At 40.3% G+C, this 23,194-nt stretch overlaps 1 protein-coding gene across 11 annotated transcripts in view; it reads left to right on the top strand.

Annotated features, from left to right (window-relative positions):
• Positions 1-23,194, top strand: part of nadsyn1 (NAD synthetase 1) — a 130,377-nt gene that overhangs the window by 32,381 nt on the left and 74,802 nt on the right. For 9 of the 11 annotated variants that reach the window (XR_015843260.1, XR_015843258.1, XR_015843259.1 and 6 more), the window contains 7 exons: positions 919-972; positions 2,649-2,738; positions 7,024-7,075; positions 7,160-7,248; positions 7,373-7,490; positions 10,510-10,641; positions 20,767-20,838. Coding sequence is in view for 8 of the 11 variants with exons in the window: in XM_088296894.1 (XP_088153020.1) it covers positions 919-972; positions 2,649-2,738; positions 7,024-7,075; positions 7,160-7,248; positions 7,373-7,490; positions 10,510-10,641; positions 20,767-20,838 (607 nt within the window). In the remaining 3 variants the exon portion in view is untranslated. The remainder of the gene's footprint in view (positions 1-918; positions 973-2,648; positions 2,739-7,023; positions 7,076-7,159; positions 7,249-7,372; positions 7,491-10,509; positions 10,642-20,766; positions 20,839-23,194) is intronic. The other 2 variants (XM_088296890.1, XM_088296892.1) reach the window with 1 other exon arrangement.

Below are 23,194 nucleotides of genomic sequence, written 5' to 3'. Positions count from 1 at the left end.
GTGAAGTGTTTGCTGTCTTTTTGCTGCCATAAATGACTTAACATGTTACACGAGGTTGTGTTTAACAATCTTCCTCATTTTGCGATTTGACTCAAGTGCAATCCGAATCATATAAGGCAAACTGATCTGAAAAGTGAGGGTTCCCTGTAAAGTAGATCAAGTTTAGATACATGAATTCAAATGTATGCATTTACTGGTGTCTATACATTAATTAATTAAAGGGGAATCTGCAATTATGTATCTACCTTTGTACACATATTTGTGTCCTAATTATGCACTACTTTATATTACACCACATGGAAACAGCTTTGTTACAGCTCCAGCTGTTGTGAAATGTGCGATATAAATAAAGTTGTATTGTATTGTATATAGACAGACGGACAGATATAGATTCCCCTATAATTAATTATTATAATATTATAAATATGTATGTATGTACTTTTTATAATGTTCCTTAAAATGGTCTTTATGACAAGGCAATAGTACATGATAAATATGATGCTGTTATAGCAATACACCATGACCAATGAAGTGCTTTTCTGGGGTAACAAAGACAGGTGTGCCGGCTTTGAGTTTGACCGTGAATGCCCAACTAATGATGCCTCAGAAGCCAAATATCTATTTCTGATTGGTTGTTTGCCGGGTGGTTTCTTTCAAATCAAATCAGCGGCACAGTATGGAGCCGAAGATGGCTTTCTTATTTCTTTCTTTCTTTTTTTTTTTTTGCCCCAAGTCAAATTTTTCATGTAAAACTGTTTGGACATCATGACAGTTCCTATACACAAAACCCACCCCAAAAGAGAAGAATCATACTTTAGAAAATTGCAAACTCACACTTCGAATGAAAGAGAATTTTTTGCTGTGTTCAAATTTCAGTCTTGGTTGTCTTATATTGTTCTAAGCTTTATATTCCCTTAGGCCCATCATGCATCGCAATGTACGCTACAACTGCCGGGTGATATTTCTCAACAGGTAACTTTTAAAACTTGTCATGTTCAATGTAGTGATGGGTGCATTTACATATGGTGTTATAACGGTGTAGGCACATCAGAGGAAGGTAGATTTAAATGTCGCCAGAAAAGCTCTTGGATATTTATAATCATTGTTACGGTGTATCCATTTGATGAGGTATTGTAATTGGTTTGATGAAGGTATTGTAATTGGTTTGATTAATAGTATTGCCTAAGGTTTGGTGCGTCCAGTCCTAGTCAAGTCTAATTTTCCAAAGGGTTGGATTTTATTTTCGTTTTGTTTTTTAACCCCTTTAATGTGGGGTTACATTACATTAGAAATTAGTTTAGTTTTGTGTCATGTCTGTGATCTGTTTTTTTCCCCTACAAATTTAAACTGAATGAACAGCCTCTGAGACTGAGTCCCTATTTGTTTTGTTTTTTTGTTTTTTTTTGTTTTTTGCATTTAATAATCCTTATGAGAGTAGGGTATTCTGGGTTTTGATTCGCCGGCTTTCATGAGTTTGTCGTTTTGGGGATTATTGTTGATTTAGGCCATAGTCTGACAATTGAAAAAATGTAATGAGATTTAAGACCTTTTGTAGAGTTGACCTGGGTTCCTCCAAATAAAGAAGACAGCTACACATAGATTGATTTTATGTTCTGACACAGGAGAGTTTAAAGTATTGATATCTCTGATGTATTGCCACTGCCAGTGGTTTGTTAAATATTGCAAATAACAATCAGAATCAGAAATCCCTTTATTGTCATTGTACTCAAGTGTGCAACGAGATTAGAGGGTGAGAGTGGGCATGTTTGTCTGGATACTCTTTGTAAAGTCAAACTTTGTCTTGTTATACCATTAGTGGTAGACATTTTAGTGAAGTACTGCAAAAAGGAATGGTTAATTTTTTCAAAACTTTTTTCTGCATCGTGATATGACAATTGCTTTTGGATTGTTGCACTGTGGCATGCTGATTAGGTTTAGGAGTGTTCTGACATTATTAGTGGAGCTCCGACCTTTTTGGTCAAAATGCATTTTTGATGTTATTTTTTATCTAGCCTAGTGACAAGAGTTTCAGATATAACTTTGATATGTATTCATTTGTTATTAGGTGGCGGTACTTAACTGGGAGAACGGGGTGTTTGTCCAATTTTCTTAGTAGCTTGACTGCAGCTGTGTTCTTACTGCTCCGAATTTGATTTTTTTCTTGTACCTTTATATACACTGCAGTGGGGTAGAAAGGGTACAAGCGTATGTCTAGTACAGTAGGTGGAAAAAAATTACTCCCAAGAGGCTGGAGAAGAAAGATAGAGAATGGTTTATGCTTGGGGGCATAGCGTGAATGTCGCTGTGCAGGATTCCATTTGTTTTTTCTTTGTAAAAAGCTAACTTTGGATCAAACATATTAAAAAGATGGGCAGGGTGCTCTATCAAACATCAATCAAGAACGAACTGGAAAATTTTTTTTTTAAGAAAAGCTGACTTAGGTGTGTTACAAAGGCTTAGACTTCAGCGGCCATCTTGTGTCACACATGGATACATGTTTTACATATCAAAAATATTTTTTAATCCTTTAAAGAGCGCTTCTACTGTAAAACAGATCCATGTTTGGAACACTCCTTACTAAACTGAACATAATGAAAATATAGATGAAATGAAACTGATGAACTGTTTGTTATTCTCTATCCTATCAGACAAATCCTACTGATTCGGCCAAAGATGCTAATGGCCAACCATGGCATCTACAGAGAGATGCGTTGGTTTTCTCCCTGGACAAAGTTTCGGTTAGTAAACATATAGCTATCAATGCTGAAGTGATATGACTCAGTTGCACTTTCAGATACAATGTTTTAATCTAAGTATATTTCACAAAACCAATAAATCGAATGTAGCAGATGCGTACCGCCTGCCTAGAGGAATTGGGGCACATCAGCTGCCTCCTGCTTGGGAAGCAAACTATATAATCAATAAAGGAAAAGGGGGCCGTCATGGTGGCCGAGTGGTTAGCACAATCACCGCACAGTGGATAGGTCGTGGGATCGATTCCTGCTCCGGCCTTCCTGTGTGGAGTTTACATGTTCTCCCCATGCCTGCGTGGGTTTCCTCCGGGTACTCCGGTATCCTCTCACATTCAAAAAACATGCATGGCAGGTTGAATAGACACTCTAAATTGCCCCTAGGTATGAGTGTGAGCGAGGATGGTTGTTCGTCTATGTGTGCCCAGCGATTGTCTGGCAACCAATTCAGGGTACTGCCCGAAGATAGCTGGGATAGGCGCCGGCACCCTGTGCGACCCTTGTGAGGAGAAGTGGTACAGATAAAGGATGGATGGATAAAAGAAAAGGACCATGGCTATTTATTTATCTAGTTCATCAAGACCACAAAGTGTTTCGCTGTTCCCTTACAATGCCAAACATTTCTAAAAGTAAATGTGTATTCCTGGCAGATCTAATAGATCTTAGTGTCTAGATTTATTGACTTCTCTGTACTTTGTAGCTTCCCCCCAAAAAAAGGCAAAAAATAATGTGAAATTACCCTGCCTACTACCCGAACATAGCTGGGATATGCTCCAGCACCCCCGCGACCCTTGTGAGGACAAGCGGTACAGATAATGGATGGCTAGATGGATGGATAATGTGAAACTGAGCTTACAATATCAACCATCATCATCATCATCATCATCATGTAATGAGTTGAAAGCACAAACCTTTAAATGCCTCAAATCCCATAAACGTGCACTATCCATCCATCAATCCATTATCCAAGGCCAAGGGTCATGGGCGTGCTGGAGCCTATCGCTGCTGTCTTCGGGCAATCGATGGGGTATACCCTGAACTGGTTGCCAGACAATCGCAGGGCACACAAAGACAAACAACCATTCACAAACACTATCACACATAAGGACAATTTAGAGTGTTCAATTAACCTTCCATGCATGTTTTTTGTAATGTGGAAGGAAACTGGAGGACCCAGAAAACACCTACGCAGGCACGGGGAGAACATACAAACGACCCACGGGAGGACCGGAATCAATCCCTGCACCTCTGAACTGCGAGGCGGATGTGCTAACCAATGTGCACTATATTATGAAAAAAAAATCCAGAAACACTTTTTGAATCAGTTGATCAATCAGTATTTTAACTACAATCTGCTTTCTCACAAAATTATTATTCTTCATTCTAATTGTACAGAGTGGGCGGGTTTCCATTCAGAGGAAAATGTATGTTTTTTTTTCAGTTTCAGATCATTATATGAATAAAAATAATTCTCCAGCATACAATATTAAATGTTCCGATGGTTGGAAACGCATGTGCCATCATGTATGTTTAAAATATGTGTGGACACTCTTAACATCAGTAACCTTCCTGCATTGTGCCAGTGTCACTTTTATCATTTTTGAAACGTTATTTATTACAGAATCATTTGCCCAGTACTTCATAAAAGTATGTTAGTAGCAGTTCATCACACTGCTTATGTGTTGAAAGTAATTGTTGCTGTTCCAGACTAGGGTTCTTATGTCACCATGGATCTATCCATCCATCCATTATCTTGTCCATTATTTAGCATCACGGGGGATGCGGGCGTGCTGGAGCCTTTCCCAGCCACCTTCGGGCCGGCGGCGGGGTACACCCTGAACTGGTTGCCAGCCCATTCCAGACCATGCATCTAGTTTATCTAAATGTATAAAGCTGTGACAGCTGCCTTAACACACTCTACAGGCACGATAATGCTCCACTTAGCGTAGGTTCTGTGTGAAAGGCAAAGCCGAATAAATGCTTGCTCCTCCTAATCTACCCTGTTGGGCCATCATGGTCCAATTTGTAGTGGCCCAGTCAGAAGCAGCTCTAGTTCGATATTTTCAAACACGAATACGTTGAGTTTGAGTGATTATTTCCTATTTAGCATTTTTATACTGACCAATTGCATTCAAGGCAATGACTGTGTACTAACCTCAATAAAAATTAACGTGTTGCAATATCCCAAATTAATATTAATTCTTCCAAGAATACCGCAATTTCCATGCTACAAAGCGCACCTGATTAAAAGCGCAACAGCTAAATTTTGCCATTAAAAACAAATCTGTACATATATTGGGCGCTTTGTATTATTAGCCGGAGGTTCCCACGTTATAACATTCACACATCCTGTAACTCCAAGCTAATAAGCCACGACCTAACACTGACTCTCTCTCTCTCTCTCTCTCTCTCTCTCTTTCTCTCTGGCAGTAGGCGGGGGACACCCTGAACTGGTTACCAGCCAATTGCAGGGCACACAGAGACGAACAACCATTCGCGCTCACACTCATACCTAGGGGCAATTTAGAGTGTTCAATCGGCCTGCCATGCATGTTTTTGTATATATATATATATATATATATATATATATATATAAAAAATATGAACTAATGTAAAACAAATTTAGGTTTAATTATGATAATTGACAGTTGAAGCACTTATGAAGTTTAAAAATATAGGCGTCATGTGTGCCATCATTAACAACCCTTATCCTGTACAGGGTTTTGGTAGTGCTGGAGCCTATTCCAGCCGAATATGGGCGAAAGGCACACTATACCCTGAACTGGTCATCTGTCCATGGCAGGGCACACACAGACACCGTCACAAAGTGGGAACCGATCCCATGCTCCCCGCACACAAGTCAGGTGCTCCACTACAACATCCGTGTTCTCAAAAATATAGTGTTCCTACTATCGTTTGACTGTTGTGCTCAGAACTGCATATTATAACTACATAATTGACAAGTCCAATGTAATTGTAATTGGAATTGTGGTATAGCTTACTATTTGTAGCACAAAGGTCGGAGCACTTTATTGCCTCAGAGATCAACAAGCTATTATCGTGTTACAGATGCATGAGCGCTTCAACTGCCATGACTAATATCCAGCTCAGTTGGTTTCATTTCAAAGTGTACTGAACATTTACAACGAAGAATGGTAGTTGCATCATCATTTATAAACATGTCAGGAATGCTGGTAGAAGTTGCGAAGTTAAATAAAATATAATTATAACTAGAGGTGTCAGAAAAACGCGTTATAAATAATCCAACTCCCTTTTTACGCCGTCAATTTTTTTATTGAGCGATTAAGACTCATCGAGGCCGAATAAACATTGTAGTTCTATGACGTAGCGCTGACACTTGCGAGACCGGAAAAAAACAAACCGATGGTTGGATAAACCAAAAAGAGAGTCACCAAAGCCATAGGTAAGTGGGGCATCATGAAGGACGAAGGTCTGGCTGAAATACTTCGCATTGCGTGCACATAAAATTGTCCTCGAGATACACCATTGCAACCCGCATTCAAGTCTTGCAGGAAGCGGAGAAGGCGGAAGCAGTCGCGCTCACCGATGATTACTGGACTTCTCTCAGTAACCATAACTACCTCAGTATAACAGCCCATTATTTTGACCCATTTCATTTGCACTTTGTTGGCATTTTATATTACTTGTATTACTCCAATTTGATCCCATAGAAAGGCTGTTGAGATGCTGTTTTGTGTGACTTTGTGTGTCGAATTCAATGCTTTGTTTTTTCAATTAAAAAAAAAGTATTTGCATAAAAACAAAAAAAAATAATTCTCATATATCAATGGTTGCAATTCAATAAAATATTGAATTATATAAATAATATACAAAAAAATGGGAGGGATTTTTTACAATTAATAAAATGTGCGATTAACTACGTGTTAACTGTGAAAAAATGCGATTAATTATGATTAAATATTTTAATCGCCTGACTAATTATAACTTCATCCCTTCCAACTGAACCGCCTGCCACACCAGGTAAAATTGTTTGAAATCGCCGGACTTTACATCGCTCCATGAGTTTTATGTTTATAATCTTTACATGAACATTCTATTGACTTCCATCCATTTTCAAATGGCAGGAGATTGGCTAAGACAGATTTTACACCGATTTTACACAGGCATCATTAAATCACATTTATGCCTACTACCTGTAGCCCTTAATTAACATACAGGATTTTTCACCTTTGAATTACTGAAAGAAACATGCATGCTGAAAACGATCTTGGCCTTCTTTTATATCTTACAGGACAGTAGAGGAGTACTTTCTTCCAAGAATGATTCAGCAAGTCACAGGGCAGGTAAATAAATTATCACCTGTGTAAAGCAATGACGTTTCATTTTGTACATCCAATATGGTGCCAAACTACCTCTCTGCTCATCAGGATACAGTCCCATTTGGAGACTGTGTGCTCTCCACCAGGGATACCTGTATTGGTACAGAGATGTGTGAAGAGTTATGGCACCCCTCAAGGTAACGTATAATTGTAATTAATAATTTTCATTGAAATATAAGTTTCCACTACTGAGTCATCTATCATTTAAAGCAGCAATAACTTCAGATCAATTACTCATTCATTTATGACTCTTTTATTTAGCCCACATAGTCAGATGGGTCTTGATGGAGTGGAAATCTTTACAAATTCCTCCGCAAGCCACCACGAGCTCCGCAAAGCAGACCAAAGACTCAACTTGATCAAGTCAGCCACCACCAAGGTAGATAAACGGAAAAAATACATTTGGGTTTCATGTGACAAAAGATGACTATGAAACAAGTCGATCAAAATGTCACCTTTTATTTGCTTTTCTTTTTTTTTTTTTTTTACATCTGAATAAGATACAGTGATACCTTGACACTTGCAAGCTTAATTTGTTCTGTGACAACTGTAAGATTTCCTTTTTTATGAATATGTTTTTTTCCTCCATTAAAATGATTGAAATGGCATAAATCCGTTCCGTCCCCCTGATAAACTCAGTGAGCATGCTAAGCCTCTTGCCAAGCTGTGCCACCCCCGCCAGATGATCTGTCCGAACCTCTGCTCCAATGGAAGGGGGCATGCCTTTCTTTGTCAAAAATCACGCTCTACCAGTGGTGGGTGGTCAAATCCTTCAAGGCCATCTCTGCTGGCCTAACATAATCCAGAAATCATGATCATATTTATGATAGTTTATTTAATTTAAATCTATCTATCTATCTGTATACATATATATATATATATATATATATATATATATATATATATATATATATATATATATATATATATATATACCATGAAGGTTTGCTTTGAGCATCTGGCAGAATCCCCTGTCAGAAAGAGCTTCAACTCGCACCTCCGGCACAGCTTCCCCCTCGTCCAAGAGGCAGGGGACATTTTAGGGCCTGGAGCCATTTTTATGGTGTGTTGTCGTTGGTTGTAACGGACGACATTGAGGGTCTCATTCTCACTAGAAAATGATTGACTATACCTCATAAGAAATGTGGCAATGACTCATTGATTATAAGTTATAGTTTATTGAGAGCAGATGGAGAGCGCACAGTTGACCAAGAGAATTCTTATTATTAATTATAATAATATTATTAATCCATCCATTTTCTGTACCGCTTCTCCTCACAAGGGTCTCGGGGTTGCTGGAGCCTATGCCAGGGATCTTCGGGCTGCAGGCGGGGTACACCCTGAACTGGTTGCCAGCCAATTGCATGGCACACATAGACAAATAACCATCCGCGCTCACACTCATACCTAGGGGCAATTTAGAGTGTGCAATGAACCTGACATGCATGTTTTTGAATGTGGGAGGAAACCCACGCATGCACGGGGAGAACATGCAAACTCCACACAGGAAGGCCGGAATCGAACCCTCGACCTCTGCACTGTGAGGCCATCGTGCTAACCAGTCATCCACCATGCCGCCAATAATAATAATAATAATAATAATAATATATTTCCAGACTATAAGGCGCACATGTTTATAAACCGCAGCAACTCCTTTTGGGGAAAGAAAAAAAAAACAAAACAAAAAATTATATACAAAAGCCGCACCAGGATATAAGCCTCGGTTTTCTATGTTGAAAATAGTTTGTTGTTTACTGCATGTACAGAACAATTTTGGACTGTGAATACATGTAAAGGTACATAGACAAATTGTTAAAACAGTGCCTTTTAACGCGGCAATTCCTTTGCTAATTAAAGCAGAACAGACCCAAGAGAAAAAAAAATTTCACGATTTATTTAGCGTATTTTCTGAACTATAGATTGCCTCTACTGGTGAATGAAATATCCACAGAAAATCCTCACCATTGTATTAGCTGCATGGTTCAAAATCTAGGAAGAAAGTAGCGGCTTATATTTTGGAAAATACGGTAATAATAACAATAATAATAATAATCATGGATTAAATTTAGCTATGAGCTATAGCTATGAAAATAATTTGCTAAAAAGGTGAATTTTCAGCTCTGTGTTAAATTAGTCAACTGACTGTGGTGCTCTTAGGTGGGCTGGAAGAAGATTCTGTAATTCAGGAACAACAGAGCAAAATGCCCGGTCCCCCATAGTTCTTAGCTTGGTCCTCACAGGCTTGCAGAGGCTGCTGTGGTCCGGCCTGAAGCAGTCGAAGGCGTAGATTAGTGTTTCAGAGTGAGCTAGTGTGAGTGGGATGACAGTTGGTGCTGGATAGGGGTGAGTGGATGTTGTCCACTTTGGTTTGGAAATAGTCAAGGTAGGTATTGCATTGTTCCTCTGTGGTGTTATGGTTTTTGGGAATTTGTGGTTTCAGGAAGTGGTTAATGGTGGAGAAAAGTCTTTCGGAGTTTCCCGTGCTATTGTTGATTATGTCACAGTAGAAATGAGACTGCGCCTCACTGAGGGACCTTGAGTAAGCTTGTTGGTGCTCCCTGAAGGCCAGTTCATGTGCCCACGTCCTGCCGCTCCAGGACCCGCCTTGCTGCCTTCATCTTCCTCAGTTCGCAGGTGAACGAGGGTGCTGAGTGCGTGAAGGTAACTGTTCGTGTTCTAATAGAGGAGTGGAGGTCGAGGAGGATTTTCAGAGTGGTGTTGTAGTTGCACACTGCTTCTCTTAGAGATGGATGGCATTGGGCAGAGACGTGTTCCAGTTCTGAGGTCATGATGTCTTGGTTGATGTTTTTGAAATTACGGAATGGGATTTCGGTTTTGCATAAGAAGAGGGGAAAGGGAGGTCCAAATAGTTCAGCAAACTACCGCGAAAGCTTGTACAAGATAGTTTAACTAAAACTGTCCCCGGTCAAACTGACCTCAAATAACTGCCGCGTATGATGTACACAGGCCATTAAATAAGGAAAATTAAATCAAAACAATTTAAATATGAAGCATAAAATGATGACAATTTAACGATCTGAACATTAAATCATATTAAATTTTCTCCAAAGGTAATTCGAGGTTGAAGACTCTAGTCTTGAGCTCACTCTGTAGTAGAGGGTACTGCCTGTGCAGTTGCTCATTTGCATGCGACAATACCCATTCTCAAAACAGGCTGATTTCAGCTACAATGATTGTCTTTTGGGGTTTCAATACTTTTGCTCACCTAAAAATGTTTCATTACATAATGCTTGATGCTATGCTATATTTATTAGCCAGATGCTAATACTTAGAAATAAAAGATGAACTGTATATAAAATCAATCTAGTATTGATACTTTTCATAGGTCTTGTGATTGTCATTCTGCTACTGTCTTTGTATTTTGGGTGCACTTACAGAGTGGAGGTATCTACCTGTATGCCAATCAGAGGGGATGTGATGGAGACCGACTGTATTATGATGGCTGTGCCATGGTGGTCATCAATGGGGACATTGTGGCACATGGATCACAGTTTTCCTTGACTGAGGTGGTAAGTCTGGAACGAGTTAATACTATTTTTGGGGTTGATTTTAACGCTACTCTTAAATCTTCATGCTCACATTCACTGTGGATAATAGTTTCTTCAATTAAATAAAAGAATAAGCTGGAGTCAATGCGGTGTAGCACCCAATAATGTAATAATTTCACCAATGTAATAAAATAATGTGACTGCTATTGTAATGACAATTTAAACGATAAAGTAATACATTATTACATTATGGGGGATTTATTGTTATTGTTATTATGGTTATGGTTATTGTTATCATCAAGTGGGTGGAGGTTACTTTGATTAACTCTTCAGAGTTGGCTTAATGTTAAATAAATCAGTGTTTAAGATACACTATTACGCTATCGGTTAAAATATCATTACAGTATCAGTCAATATGTTTTATTACATTACTGGTGAAATTATGACATTATTTTATGATATTTTCAAGGGTTATTACATTTTCAGGAAATTATTATGTCATTAGATGCTTCATGGAGCAATGCTTGACAAGCACAGGTAGAAGATAAATATATCCAACGCTATTTTGATTTGAGATGATATATTATAGGATATTGTTTCTCTGTGGTAATGTGATGATACCACGTTCTGTTCTAAAGCGGTTACATTAATAAATAAGTAAAAGTCATTTTATAATTAAAGTAGTCATCCATTCATTTTATGTAGACTTTTTTTCACAAAGGGGGCTTGATCCACCATTTTAAATTGTAATATGTTGTCAGACCAATTAGTTATGAAAATGTGATTCGTATGTATTTCTGGCGCTGCACGAATGGTAGCCGGTTTCAGCAGCTCCGGCTTACCTTATTTTACCTCATACTTTCGTTTCGTAGTGGATTTTCTTTACTTACGCAGGAACGGACATCCAACTTGCAGTAGTTTTGCTGCCATTGTTGGCTATTTTTTGTGCAACTTTGTCCGGAGACGTAACTCGGAGCCAAGGCTCTATTTACAGCAGAGATCAGCGGTTAGTACTCTAACCCCACGCCGGCTCCTAGAGCAAGACCAGATATCCCCTGCGAGGAGGAAGAGACGAGGATGTTGTGCGGGGGCTAAACACCAGGCAAGGAGGAGACGATACCACCCCAATTACAAACACGTAAAACTCACAACAAGCTTAAACAAGTATGAACAATGCCAAGAAGAGCAGTTTAAGGATTTAAACACATTTGCATGCATGAAAACACCCGGTCCAGCAAAACAACTGTTCTCTGTGTGATTTATTTTTTTTTTTTTTATGATTTTATTTTTTGTATTGTAATAATGTACTACCAGTCCGTTATTGAGATCCCTTCCCAATAATATGTGAATTGTGAATGATAGATGATGCAACCCTGGGCACATCACTATTAATTTAACCCGCCACAATTGTGATCAACAAGAGTAATTGAATTTATAGGGCTCTAAATATACTACTGATTTCTATTTCAAATTATTTTGTGTAAATATTGACACAAGACAGTGTTGGGATGATATGTATGTAGTGGTGCATATTTGGAATAAATTGTCACATGACCAAAGCTGTTTACTTTCTGGTTGCCCTTTGAGAAGAGGATGGCTGCCTCAAACCCTCCTAAAAAAAGGTTAGAAAAGTGTGTTTAAATATTCATAGGACAATGATTTTCGGTACACATTATCTTGAGATTGTTTGGTAATTATATAGGAATTTGGAATTGTTCAAATGTGTTTGGTGTGTTTGCAAAATGAGCAAACATATGCACGGTCACAATAGTGTCCTGTAGGATAGTGCACTGTAGCTAGGGGCACACATCGGTCTATACATACAAATTTCTTGCTGTATCTAAGTAATCTTTTTTAATCTCCTGTAGATTCACTTTGAGTGAAGTTCTTGACATATTGGGTGCAGGTGTTGTTGAGAGAAGGTCTGCAACATTGCAGTTATCCCTCAAAGTGAAAAAGATGTTATATTCAGCGAATGTAATAGTGATGGCTCTGATTTGGACTATGAAGGGGAGGTAGGCCATTCGCCAGCGCGGATATTGAATGAAAATGCTGAACTTGTCAGTTCGGATGATGACAGGGACAATGTTGATTACAACCGCCCCGTTTCACAAACTATAAGCACTACTTTACCAACTTTGGAAAATGGAGGGGCGGCAAGTTTGAGTGCTACGACGCACCTGCCACGCTGGGCCCGCAGTGGCATTTGAGCTATATGCGGTGGGGAAAGGCCTAATTCTGGTGGACGACGCGGAAGCTTCGGCAAGACAAAGATGACGTGCTTTACTTCTGCATCACGCCTGCACCGCTGGACAAGATGTGTTTGCAGTTTTGACGAACTGCGGTCATGGCACTGAACGCTTACTTTGTACCCCAAGTAAACACCGCATTCGCTCGCCAATCTTTCTATCAGATTACACAGAAAACAGGGAGAAACGGTGCAGCAATTTTTAACCCGAGTACAACAGGCTGCTAAAGACTGCATTTGCTGCAGACACAGAGAATCAGATTAGAGATGCAGTGTTGAGCAGGTGCGCGTCAGAATACTTAAGGAGAAAACTTCTGGAGATAGCGGCACAGTGTGATCGGGTTGAGATGCAGATGGCGGCGATGAAGGTGTCCGACAACGTTGGTATTATATATTATTCGAGAAAGGATGACATTCTCATCAGAGGATGAGAGAAAAAGGATAAAGTATGCTTCAGATGTGGACATGGAGAACACTTTGCCAAGCATCCTGCCTGCCCAGCAAAAGGGGCTAACATGCAGAAAGTGCAATGGAAAAGACCACTTTGCGAAAATGTGCAAATCATAAGGTGATGAGAAAGCCTGTTAAATGTGTTTAAACAGAGAACCAAGATAGAGACTACGAATTTGTAATGAGGGATTACTCAAACACAGAAAGAGTGACATTTAATGTCGGTGGAGTAAATCTGCTCATGTTAATTGACTCGGGTGCATAATATAGTGGATGAAGAAACTTGGGAGATGGTGAAAAGTAAAAGAATAAAGTGTGTGTCTACCAAAGTGACGACTAAGCCCCTCTACCCCAACACTTCCAAAGTACCAATACCAGTAAAAGGGATGTTCAAATGCCGAATAAGCATAAGGAAACGCAACACAGAAACTGAATTCACAGTGATCCATGGGCAAGGAGTACCACTACTCGGTAAGGAGACGGCTATCAAGCTAAGGTGTGCTGAGAGTGGGTGTGAACATAGCCACTGTGATTGACATTAAAGCAGAAATTCAGAGACAATATCCAAACCTGTTTCAAGGAGTCGGAAAGCTAAACACAAAACAGATAAGTCTACACATTGGTGAGAAAGTAACGCCTGTAGCTCAGCCCCTGAGACGCGTGCCATTTCTCCTAAGAGAGGCGATGGACAGGCAGATACACCAGCTGCTAGAAATGGACATCATTGAAAGATTGGAGGGAACCACACCATGGGTGAACCCTGTTGTGGTTGCTCCTAAACCAGCGGAGGAAGACATTAGGATGTGCCTCGACATGCGGAGAGCAAATGCAGCTGTCAACCGAGAGAGACATCAGATACCTACCGTGGATGAGCTCCTGCAAGGAATGAATGGATCAACTGTTTTCAGTAAATTGGATTTAATGTGGGGATACCACCAGGTGTGTGCTCAGTTATATCTCAAACTTCGCTCTGAAGCACACTCCGCCGAGCCCTCTATTTTATTAGGGAATCTCTAGCTAAACAATGCTTTCTGCCCTAAGGAATGAAGGAGGGATAACCAGCAGGAACATCTAAATATTTCAGACACGAGAGGAAAAACAGACATCAATGGCAATCGTTAACTGATTGTAAAAGGAAGATATGCCTTTTAGTGCTCTAGCACTAAAGTCTCAGTCCTTTTGTTTCAGAGGTGTGTCTCGGGCACACCTCCTTTGATGTTGCAGCTGTTGATCCAATCCTGGGTTCTGAGACTCCAACCATATGATTTCAGGGTGGTTCACATCCCCGGAAAAGACAACATTGCTGACCCCCTATCTTGGCTACTGGGAAAAAGTGCCACGGAACACGTCAATGAACATGGAGCCAAAGAGTACGTAAGGATGATTGCTGAAAGTGCTACCCCCAGAGCATTAACTACACGAGAGGTGGAGGAGGCGTCAGCCACCGATGATGAACTGAGGGAGGTGAGAAATGCCATTCAGAGTGACTGTTTTGACAAGTGCTAGACATATGCACCAATAGCATCGGAGCTGTGTGTGATTGGACTGTTAGTATTGAGAGGCACACATATTGTACTACCACACACACTTAGACCTAGGGCCCTGATTTTTGGACCATGAAGGACATTTGGGCATAGTGAGCATGAAGCAACACCTCAGGAGTAAAGTGTGGTGGCCGGGAATGGATCGGGCTGCAGAGAGACATGACAGATCATGTCACGGATATCAAGTTGTCTCACGACCTGATGTACCTGAACCCCTACGTCCGACAGTATAACCAGATGGGCCCTGGCCAGATGTTGCCACCGACTTGCTGGGTCCATTGCCAACCGGACACTCTATACTAGTTGTTGTCGATTACTACAGCAGATATTTCGAGTATGAAATCCTGCAATCAACTACCACTGACAAGGTGATAGACAGTCTGGAGAACATTTTCAGCCGTCAGAGGCTCCGAATCACCATCAGATCTGATTGTGGTCCATAGTTTATATCGACACAATTTCAGATGTACTGTGTGGAAAACGGTATAAAACATGTGAAAACAACACCTAAGTGGGCACAAGCCAATGGTGAGGTGGAAAGACGGAACACTTTGCTTATGAAAAGAATACGCGTAAGCGCAAGTTGAAGGACTGGATTGGAAAAGAGAACTCCGAAAATACGTCACAATCTACCGATCTAGTGACCACTCCACAAGAGTCCAGTAGAACTGCTGTTCAGGAGGAAACTACTTGGAAAACTCCCAGACATAACAGCACCACAGAGAGTTCTCGAGACAAGAGACATAGATGCTAAAAATAAAGGAAAATCAAATCTCTTCACCGACAACAAGAGAAGAGCAAAACACTCAAGACGAGGGTGTTGGAGATCAAGTTCTACTAAGAAAAGATATAGTAGATAAGTTCTCCACAACATTCGACAAGACACCACGCAAGGTAAGAATGACGGTAACAATGTAGTCGTTAAAGCACCAACTGAAGCTACATATTCTAGTAACACCACATTTGTAAAAAAATATTGCTCTGAGGACACTGCTCCACAAGCAACAGACGAAACACGCTTGACATGGACTGACAACAATGGGAAGGCAATCGAGGAGCCTGCAGAGTCTCTGACTCAGACCTACAGTGAGGGGATTGACACTGAGCCTTCCATGCTCATGCAGGAGAGACCACATCGGCAGATAAAGCTGCCACAGAAATTAACGGACTATGTTCTTAAATCACCCTTCCTCAGTTGTGGGGGAAAAAAAGAACAGGAAGGAAAGTGTGTTCTAACTTAAAGTGATGTGCCTCTCATTCAAATCTTTGATCTGACAGAGAAGAATATATAGATATTTGTTATATGTAATATAAGTAAGAAGGTTGGTTCTGTCAAGGGTAAATGTGGTTTGCAGACATTGGTTTACAAATGTTTTCGGGTTGAGAAAATGTGCTAATTACTAGTCAGGTAAATTTTCTTTATGGGAAATGTTTCAAGTTTTGTTATTTCAGAGTTGTAAGTTTAAATCCAAGTGAAGGGGCAATGTTATGTATTGATGACAAGCAACAAGATGTTACGGCAAGCGGAGTAGTTCACCGTGCGAGGGCGCTAACAACTGGGTAAATATTGGAAGGTATGCGAGGCGTGATGAATAAAGAAGATGGTCTTTAACTGAGAAACTGGAGTATGTTTATTTATGGAAGCGGGTCGAAAACCCAACAAGCGGGATCAATTGATCCTGAGTCAATTGACGGACATCGCTTTGCATAATCATTTACCAACGATTATTCCGATGCAGTGTTTGTTTATTTCCTGAAACACAAGAGTGACACATTTCAAGTGACTGAGAAATTCCTGGCAGGTACAGCCACATACTGGAAGGTCAAATGGATCTGACAACTGAACAGAATTTCTTGGTAAAAACTACCAAAATCTGCTGACCAAAAATAACATTCGCCACAAGATAGCACCGCTGAGCGTAATTGGGGCACGTTATTTGACATGGAGAGATGCATGCTAATCGAGAGTGGTTCGCCAAAGACATTAATGCACCGATGCAATCTAGAGAGCAACTATTGTGAGAAACAGATGTTTCAACAATCTAATAAAACTGACAGCATATCAAATGCTAATGGGGAAATGACTAAACCTCTCCAGGAAGTTTGGTTCTAAATGTTTTGATTACAAAGAGAACAGAAAGAAACTAGACTCCAAGTGTGAGGAGGGAATATTTGTTGCGTATGACAAAAATAGCCCCGTCTATTTGGTGTTCTTTCCAGACAAAGAAAATTGCAAAAACACAGATAACTGAAGTTTGTAGCAAAGGCTGTAGCAGAGCAGGAAACTCCCACCTGGAGAAGGCGGGGAGCACTGTGAGGATCATGTTCTTTGATTTCTCACCAGTGCTCTCAACACCATCCAGCGAAGGCAGGCGGCAGTGGCCCACCACCTCATCACATGGATCCACGACTACCTCACAAACCGGCCACAGTACGAGAGAACACAGGACTGTGTGTCTGACGTGCTCCTCTTCAGCACGGGAGCACCGCAGGGAACTGTTCTGGCTCCCTTCCTGTTCACCCTCTACACCTCGGACTACAAATACAATTCCTCCACCTGTCACTTGCGAAAGTTCTCTGATGACTCTGCGATTGTCGTCCTCATCACTGACGGAGATGATCGGGAGTACAGAGAACTTACTCAGGGTTTTGTGTACTGGTGTCAACAGAACAGCCTCCAAATCAACGATGGGAAATCCAAAGAGCTGGTGGGGGATTTCTGCAAGCGTCGGCACTCTCCACCTGCACCAGTGAATATCCAGGGAACAAATGTTGAGAGGGTCTCAACTTACAAGTACATCTTAACAATAAACTGGACTGGAGCGACAACACAGACGCTCTCTATAGGAAGGGTCAGAGCAGACTCTTCCTACTCAGGAGGTTGAGGTCCTTTGACGTTCAGGGGACACTCCTCAAGAACTTCTATGACTCGGTGGTTTTATCGGTCATTTTCTATGGAGTGGTCTCCTGGGCAGGAGGCATCTCGGGCCAGGCCAAAAAGAGGCTGGACAAACTGGTGAAGAGGGCCAGCTCTGTCCTGGGCTGCTCCCTGGACTCTGTTGACTCAGTGGGGGGCAGGAGGATGACGGCAAAACTGTCATCAATGCTGGACAACCCAGCCCACCCTCTCAATGACACTCTTGGAGCACTCCACCGCTCCTTCAGTGATAGACTGTTACACCCTCGCTGTGTGAAGGAGAGATTTCCCTGCTCCTTCCCGCCGGCTGCTGTCAGACTTTTTAACAAAAACATTAGGTCAAGCCTACAAACGGGAGGGTATTAGTGCAATTGTGCGGTCCTAGGAAGCAATACACACTACTACTGTACTTTATCCAATGGTGTACTTAAATATTGACCAATGCTGTATTTTGTTTACCATTTCAGTATTCTGACCATTGCAGTACTTTTACCATTACAGTTACTTTTATCATTGTAGTGTTTTTTTTTATCATTGCAGTATTTTCTATCATTGCAGTGTTTTTCATCATTGCAGCATTTTTATTTCCCATCTGTACCATGGACAGGCATTAGGATTGTTTCCTTACACTTGTATATGTTGTGGGATGTAAGTGTGTATATACTTGGGGATCTGTATGTATACGTTTATACTGTGTATATTTGCATCCTTTTTATGAATGTCTGCTGCTAATGTTATATATTAACAGCTACCGCCTCTGTGTGATCTATATCTTTGCTGCTGAAACACTACAAATTTCCCCATTGTGAGGGGACGTCTTTGTCTTTGTCTTCATTTTTAATTCATCAGAATTTGAGGATCGGCGCTCTGACTCTTTGGAATAGGCTTGATTATAGACTTATACCAATCATTCGGCAGAAGACCTTGTTGTAAACAAACAGTATCGTAAAGAGAACAGGAAATAAACACGGTTGGTTTAACAACTCATTTGCCAAATGATCAAATCCAGTTCCTTTTTTAAGTTTGTCGACAGCCTTTCTCACTTCATCTTCTTTTAATCCAAAATTTAGATATGACTTAGATCGTACTTTAGCCAACATTTCCATTTTGTGTTTGAGGGCAACTTGCATTTCAAAATAACTATCATCCCAATCAGGGCAGATGGGTTTTCCTGAAAATAACGCTTCAAAGTCAGCTCCCCCCTTTTTTAGCACAAATTATATATCAAGACAGAATGATCCATCTTCTATAGTTACAACTGGTGGAATGGATTTAACCCTCTTGGACCCAGATTATTAATCAAACTCCAAAATTTGAGGATTACTAGTTTGGTTCTATTAAATTTTCAATGCTGTTTCTCTCGTGCCTCTGCTGTAAACAAGCTGTACACGCACAATCACTTCATAAGTTGCAAACTTCCCTTTCGTAGCAACACAGCAGTCATGCACGAGCATTTATAAAGGAAGCATGTTGCGGCTGACGCCTGATTAATTCAGGACAAGGATTGTCATGTCTGAAAGCTAACTGTAGTTAGTACGCACAGGATACCGTGTGCGTCTGATGGAATGTCACACGCGATGTCCTGTTGTGGTACGCTAAAATAATGTAGCGTCAACTGTGGATTGTGGCGACATTAGTCAGTGTTTTCACGTGCATTAAAAAGCAAGAGCATAAGCGCCAACTTGCGACCACGCACCACATATTGCGTTTAAGAAGTCTGAAATTTTACCACCCAATTCCAACATGACGCATTTACCACAAGCCATGAACGGGAACCCCCAACAATAAAACATAACATACCTAGGTTGTCAAAATATACTACTAAAAAATATTGAAAAAAATGGGTCATTCGTGTTGATTTGGTAACAATTGTGTTTTGCTGAGCATTGATATTTCTGAGTTTTATGATATGCAACACGCTCCACATTTCTTTCTCTCTCTCTCTCTCTTTCTCTCCCTCTTTTTCTCTCTCTCTCTCTCTCTCTGTCTCTCTCTCTTATTTATTAGGCACATTCCACGTTTTCAATGTGCTGATGATATGCATACTAGAGAAGCAAAACAAAATGTTTTACATTCCGGTCAAATAATAATAAAATTAAAAAATCTATTCAAGTGATGATTCTAGTTTTATTTAATACAGTGCATTTCCTCAATTTTATTCATATGGTTTCACTCCCCTCTACATTATAAAATGGATTGGTGCTCAAGAAAAGCGAAATATGTTTAACAAGTAGTTCTTGTAGCATTAAAAAGTAGTTTCATAGTAAGAGTGTGATCCTGCATCATGTATAGTTTTTGGTTCCATTCAAAATGCAACATTTACACACTTGCGCTAATCATCAATGTGTATTTTGTTTGTGGATCGCTGCAGCATCACACGAGCGCATAGAGACAAGCGTGGCAGCGATTTAAATAAATAAATATATAAAATATCAAATCGAAATCGGCAACTGAAAATCGAAAATCAAATCGAATCAGGGCTTGAGTGAACCATTACATCCCTAATATGTTCATATGCAAACGTTTCCCAAAGTTTCGTGTGATAACAATGTGAGAGCAAGTGGGGGTGTTAAAGATCTGTTTTAAAATGTGTTGCTACCTTGTTGCATATATGTTTATGTAATATTTCTTTGGATCTTTGTTGCTTTGTATTAAAGTCTCTTCAGTCATTTCTTCCACATCGTCAGACGAGACAGGTTGTGTGGAGTTATTCCTCTGTCAATACAGCAATTCTAGTTTGTTGATCCTGAAAATAATCGGACACGATACTACTGCTGCGTACCTGTTCATTGCAATTTGTAAACACAGCATAAGCTTGCATTTATTTGGGATTTTTTTTGGTTAGCCATCGTTTATTTATTCATGTATTTATTGATTAATAATGCTGACATACTTTTTCTTAAAACATTTCCTTGGAAAAACTAAACTTTACTGCAAATAGGGTTTGGCAATTCATGTCAAATGCATTCCTTTTCATCGTTTTTCAGGAGGTGATATCAGCCACTTTGGACCTAGAGGATGTGCGTTGCTATAGAGGAGAGTCATGTCAGCTGCAGATGGTGAGCAACTTGTGATTACAACTTCACATGCACGATACGCATGAATGGAATAAGTGTAACATATTGTATCGTCGCTGTCCTGTGAAAAACACACATGTCCAATATTGTCAATTTAAAATAAATGTTCATGTTAATTTCTCTAATGCGGAAACTTTATTAAATTGCCATATTTTCCAGACAATAAGACGCACATGTGTATAAGCCGCAGCAACTCTTTTGGGGGAAAAACAACAACAACAACAACAACAAATTATATACAAGCCGCACCAGTGTATAAGCCGCAGTTTTCTATGTTGAAAAAAATGTGTTGTTTACTGCATGTACGCTCGCTACATTGCGCAGATCGAACAAGAGACACCGGTAACAGCAGGGGTGGGAGCTCTGTGTTCATGTGCATGAGAACAGGTGCAATAACAGCATGATCGTTGAGACGCACTCATCTCTCGACACCGAGTACATGTCCGTATTTTCTCCCGAGGGAGCTAACAGTAGTGCTCGTCACTGCTGTTTACATCCCTCCTGATGCTAGCACTAGCACGGCGCTCTCTCTACTTGCGTGCGTCATCAATAAACAACAGCGGGCCCACCCTGATGGCGTTCATATAGTAGCGGGTAATGGATGGATGGATTATTTGAATCATGTGTGCTGCAGCGCGGAGAGGAGGAAAACATACAGGAACAATACCCACCCAAACTCACACCTGTTCGACCTGATGCCCTCTGGCAGGCGGTACAGGTGCATCAAATCAAGTACCAATAGACTGAGAAAGTTTCTTTCCAAGAGCCATCTCCATTCTAAACTCTCACACACACACACGACCACCCTTACCTTGCAGAACAGCAATGTGATATGTTTTATATATCCTATTCAGTATTATTTTCCATTGCACTAACTATTCTCTTATTTACCTAATTTATATATTTATCTGAATTATTGTTGTATTGCACTGGAGAGGGGAGCTCTCTAATCTCGTTGCACACTTGAGTACAATGACAATAAAGGGATTTCAGATTCTGATTCTGAAAGCAGCCATTGAGGAACATGATCAATGGTCCCTGCTTTAAACAATGAATATGGGCTATTACCATCCCGGCGCCGATACTGTGTGCCGCGTTGCGCAAAAAGACCTTTGCATGTCAGTCAATTCTAAAACTAAACAAGGAGCTTTCTAAAAATCACACAATGAGGCCTTAATGAAAGTAGACAGTTTGTTCAATCTGTCGTCCATCTGTGCATCCATCCATGTTTTGTTTCAACCGCTCTTTGGCATGTCTCAATAGGGTTGAGTTTTTAATGTTAAACTGCCTTTTCTATTCTAGTTGTTTCAGATAATTGTAAGTTTCAATTGGCTCGCTTATGATTTGAATAATTTCAAGGTAGTTCTCCTCTCCAGCTGTTGTGAAATGCGCTGTATAAATGTTATTCCATTCACTTAGTTCAGTGCACCAGTAATACCGGCAGAACCGGTATTCCTCCTTCCTTGTATGACAGTACAATAATTAAAAGTCTCACTTTTATGCCTCCTAACATACTATTGTTATTGTGGCCAAATAGCTCAATCATTTTCTTGTATCACCCTAAAACAGTCTTTCCATATGGCCAGATTGTACATTTTGGATCAGTGGCTTTTTTGTTGTTAAGAAAGCTCTCAACTTTTTAATTGGCTCCTTGGCACCGGTGAGGCGGCTGCCTGTTGCATGCAGCTCCGTGCAGCTTCTTGTAAGGTTTTTAATGTTTTTCTTTGTCCATACTTACAATTTTTTCAATTGTTGGAGGATATTTTAAACACTGCTTTTAATGGAATGGTGGACTATCTGTAACTATTTGCCGCAGCTCCGACTTCTGTTGAATGCGACTGAGACACAGCTGTGCTGGTGTACTCACATCGGGAATTGCTGAAACTGGCCAGTGCCTCAAAATTAGGGATAAGGCCTGATACGTCGAAGGAGATATTGCGGGTGAGACATTGAGGAACCTGTGCCAGTGTGAATAATAACTAAGAGAAAAGGTCTTGGAGAGCGACTTCTAAACCATTGCTACACCCCCATCATTATGGGAATGTTTGTTGTGTAACTAATAAGGTGGAGGAGTTAGAGATTCTTATACGGAGCCAGAAAGTGAGAGGAGCCTTATATGTTTAACAGAGGCATGGCTTGTGGAAAACACCTTTGACTCCTTGATCACATTCACCGGCTTCAATACAAAACATGGGAATCTGGACACGGCTAGTATCAGAAAGCGGAGGGAAGACTGCGTTATGCTCCTTGTCACCAACAAGTGGTTTAGCCCTGAGCACATAACCATCAAAGAGCAAATATGTAGCAACAATTTTGCAGTGAGAATAAGACCATATTA

This window comes from Idiotropiscis lumnitzeri, chromosome 5 (genome assembly GCF_059441095.1).
Source record: "Idiotropiscis lumnitzeri isolate Australia: NSW breed Sydney's pygmy pipehorse chromosome 5, RoL_Ilum_1.0, whole genome shotgun sequence".
Classification (NCBI taxonomy): domain Eukaryota; kingdom Metazoa; phylum Chordata; class Actinopteri; order Syngnathiformes; family Syngnathidae; genus Idiotropiscis; species Idiotropiscis lumnitzeri.
This window is presented reverse-complemented; position numbering and strand designations above follow the sequence as displayed.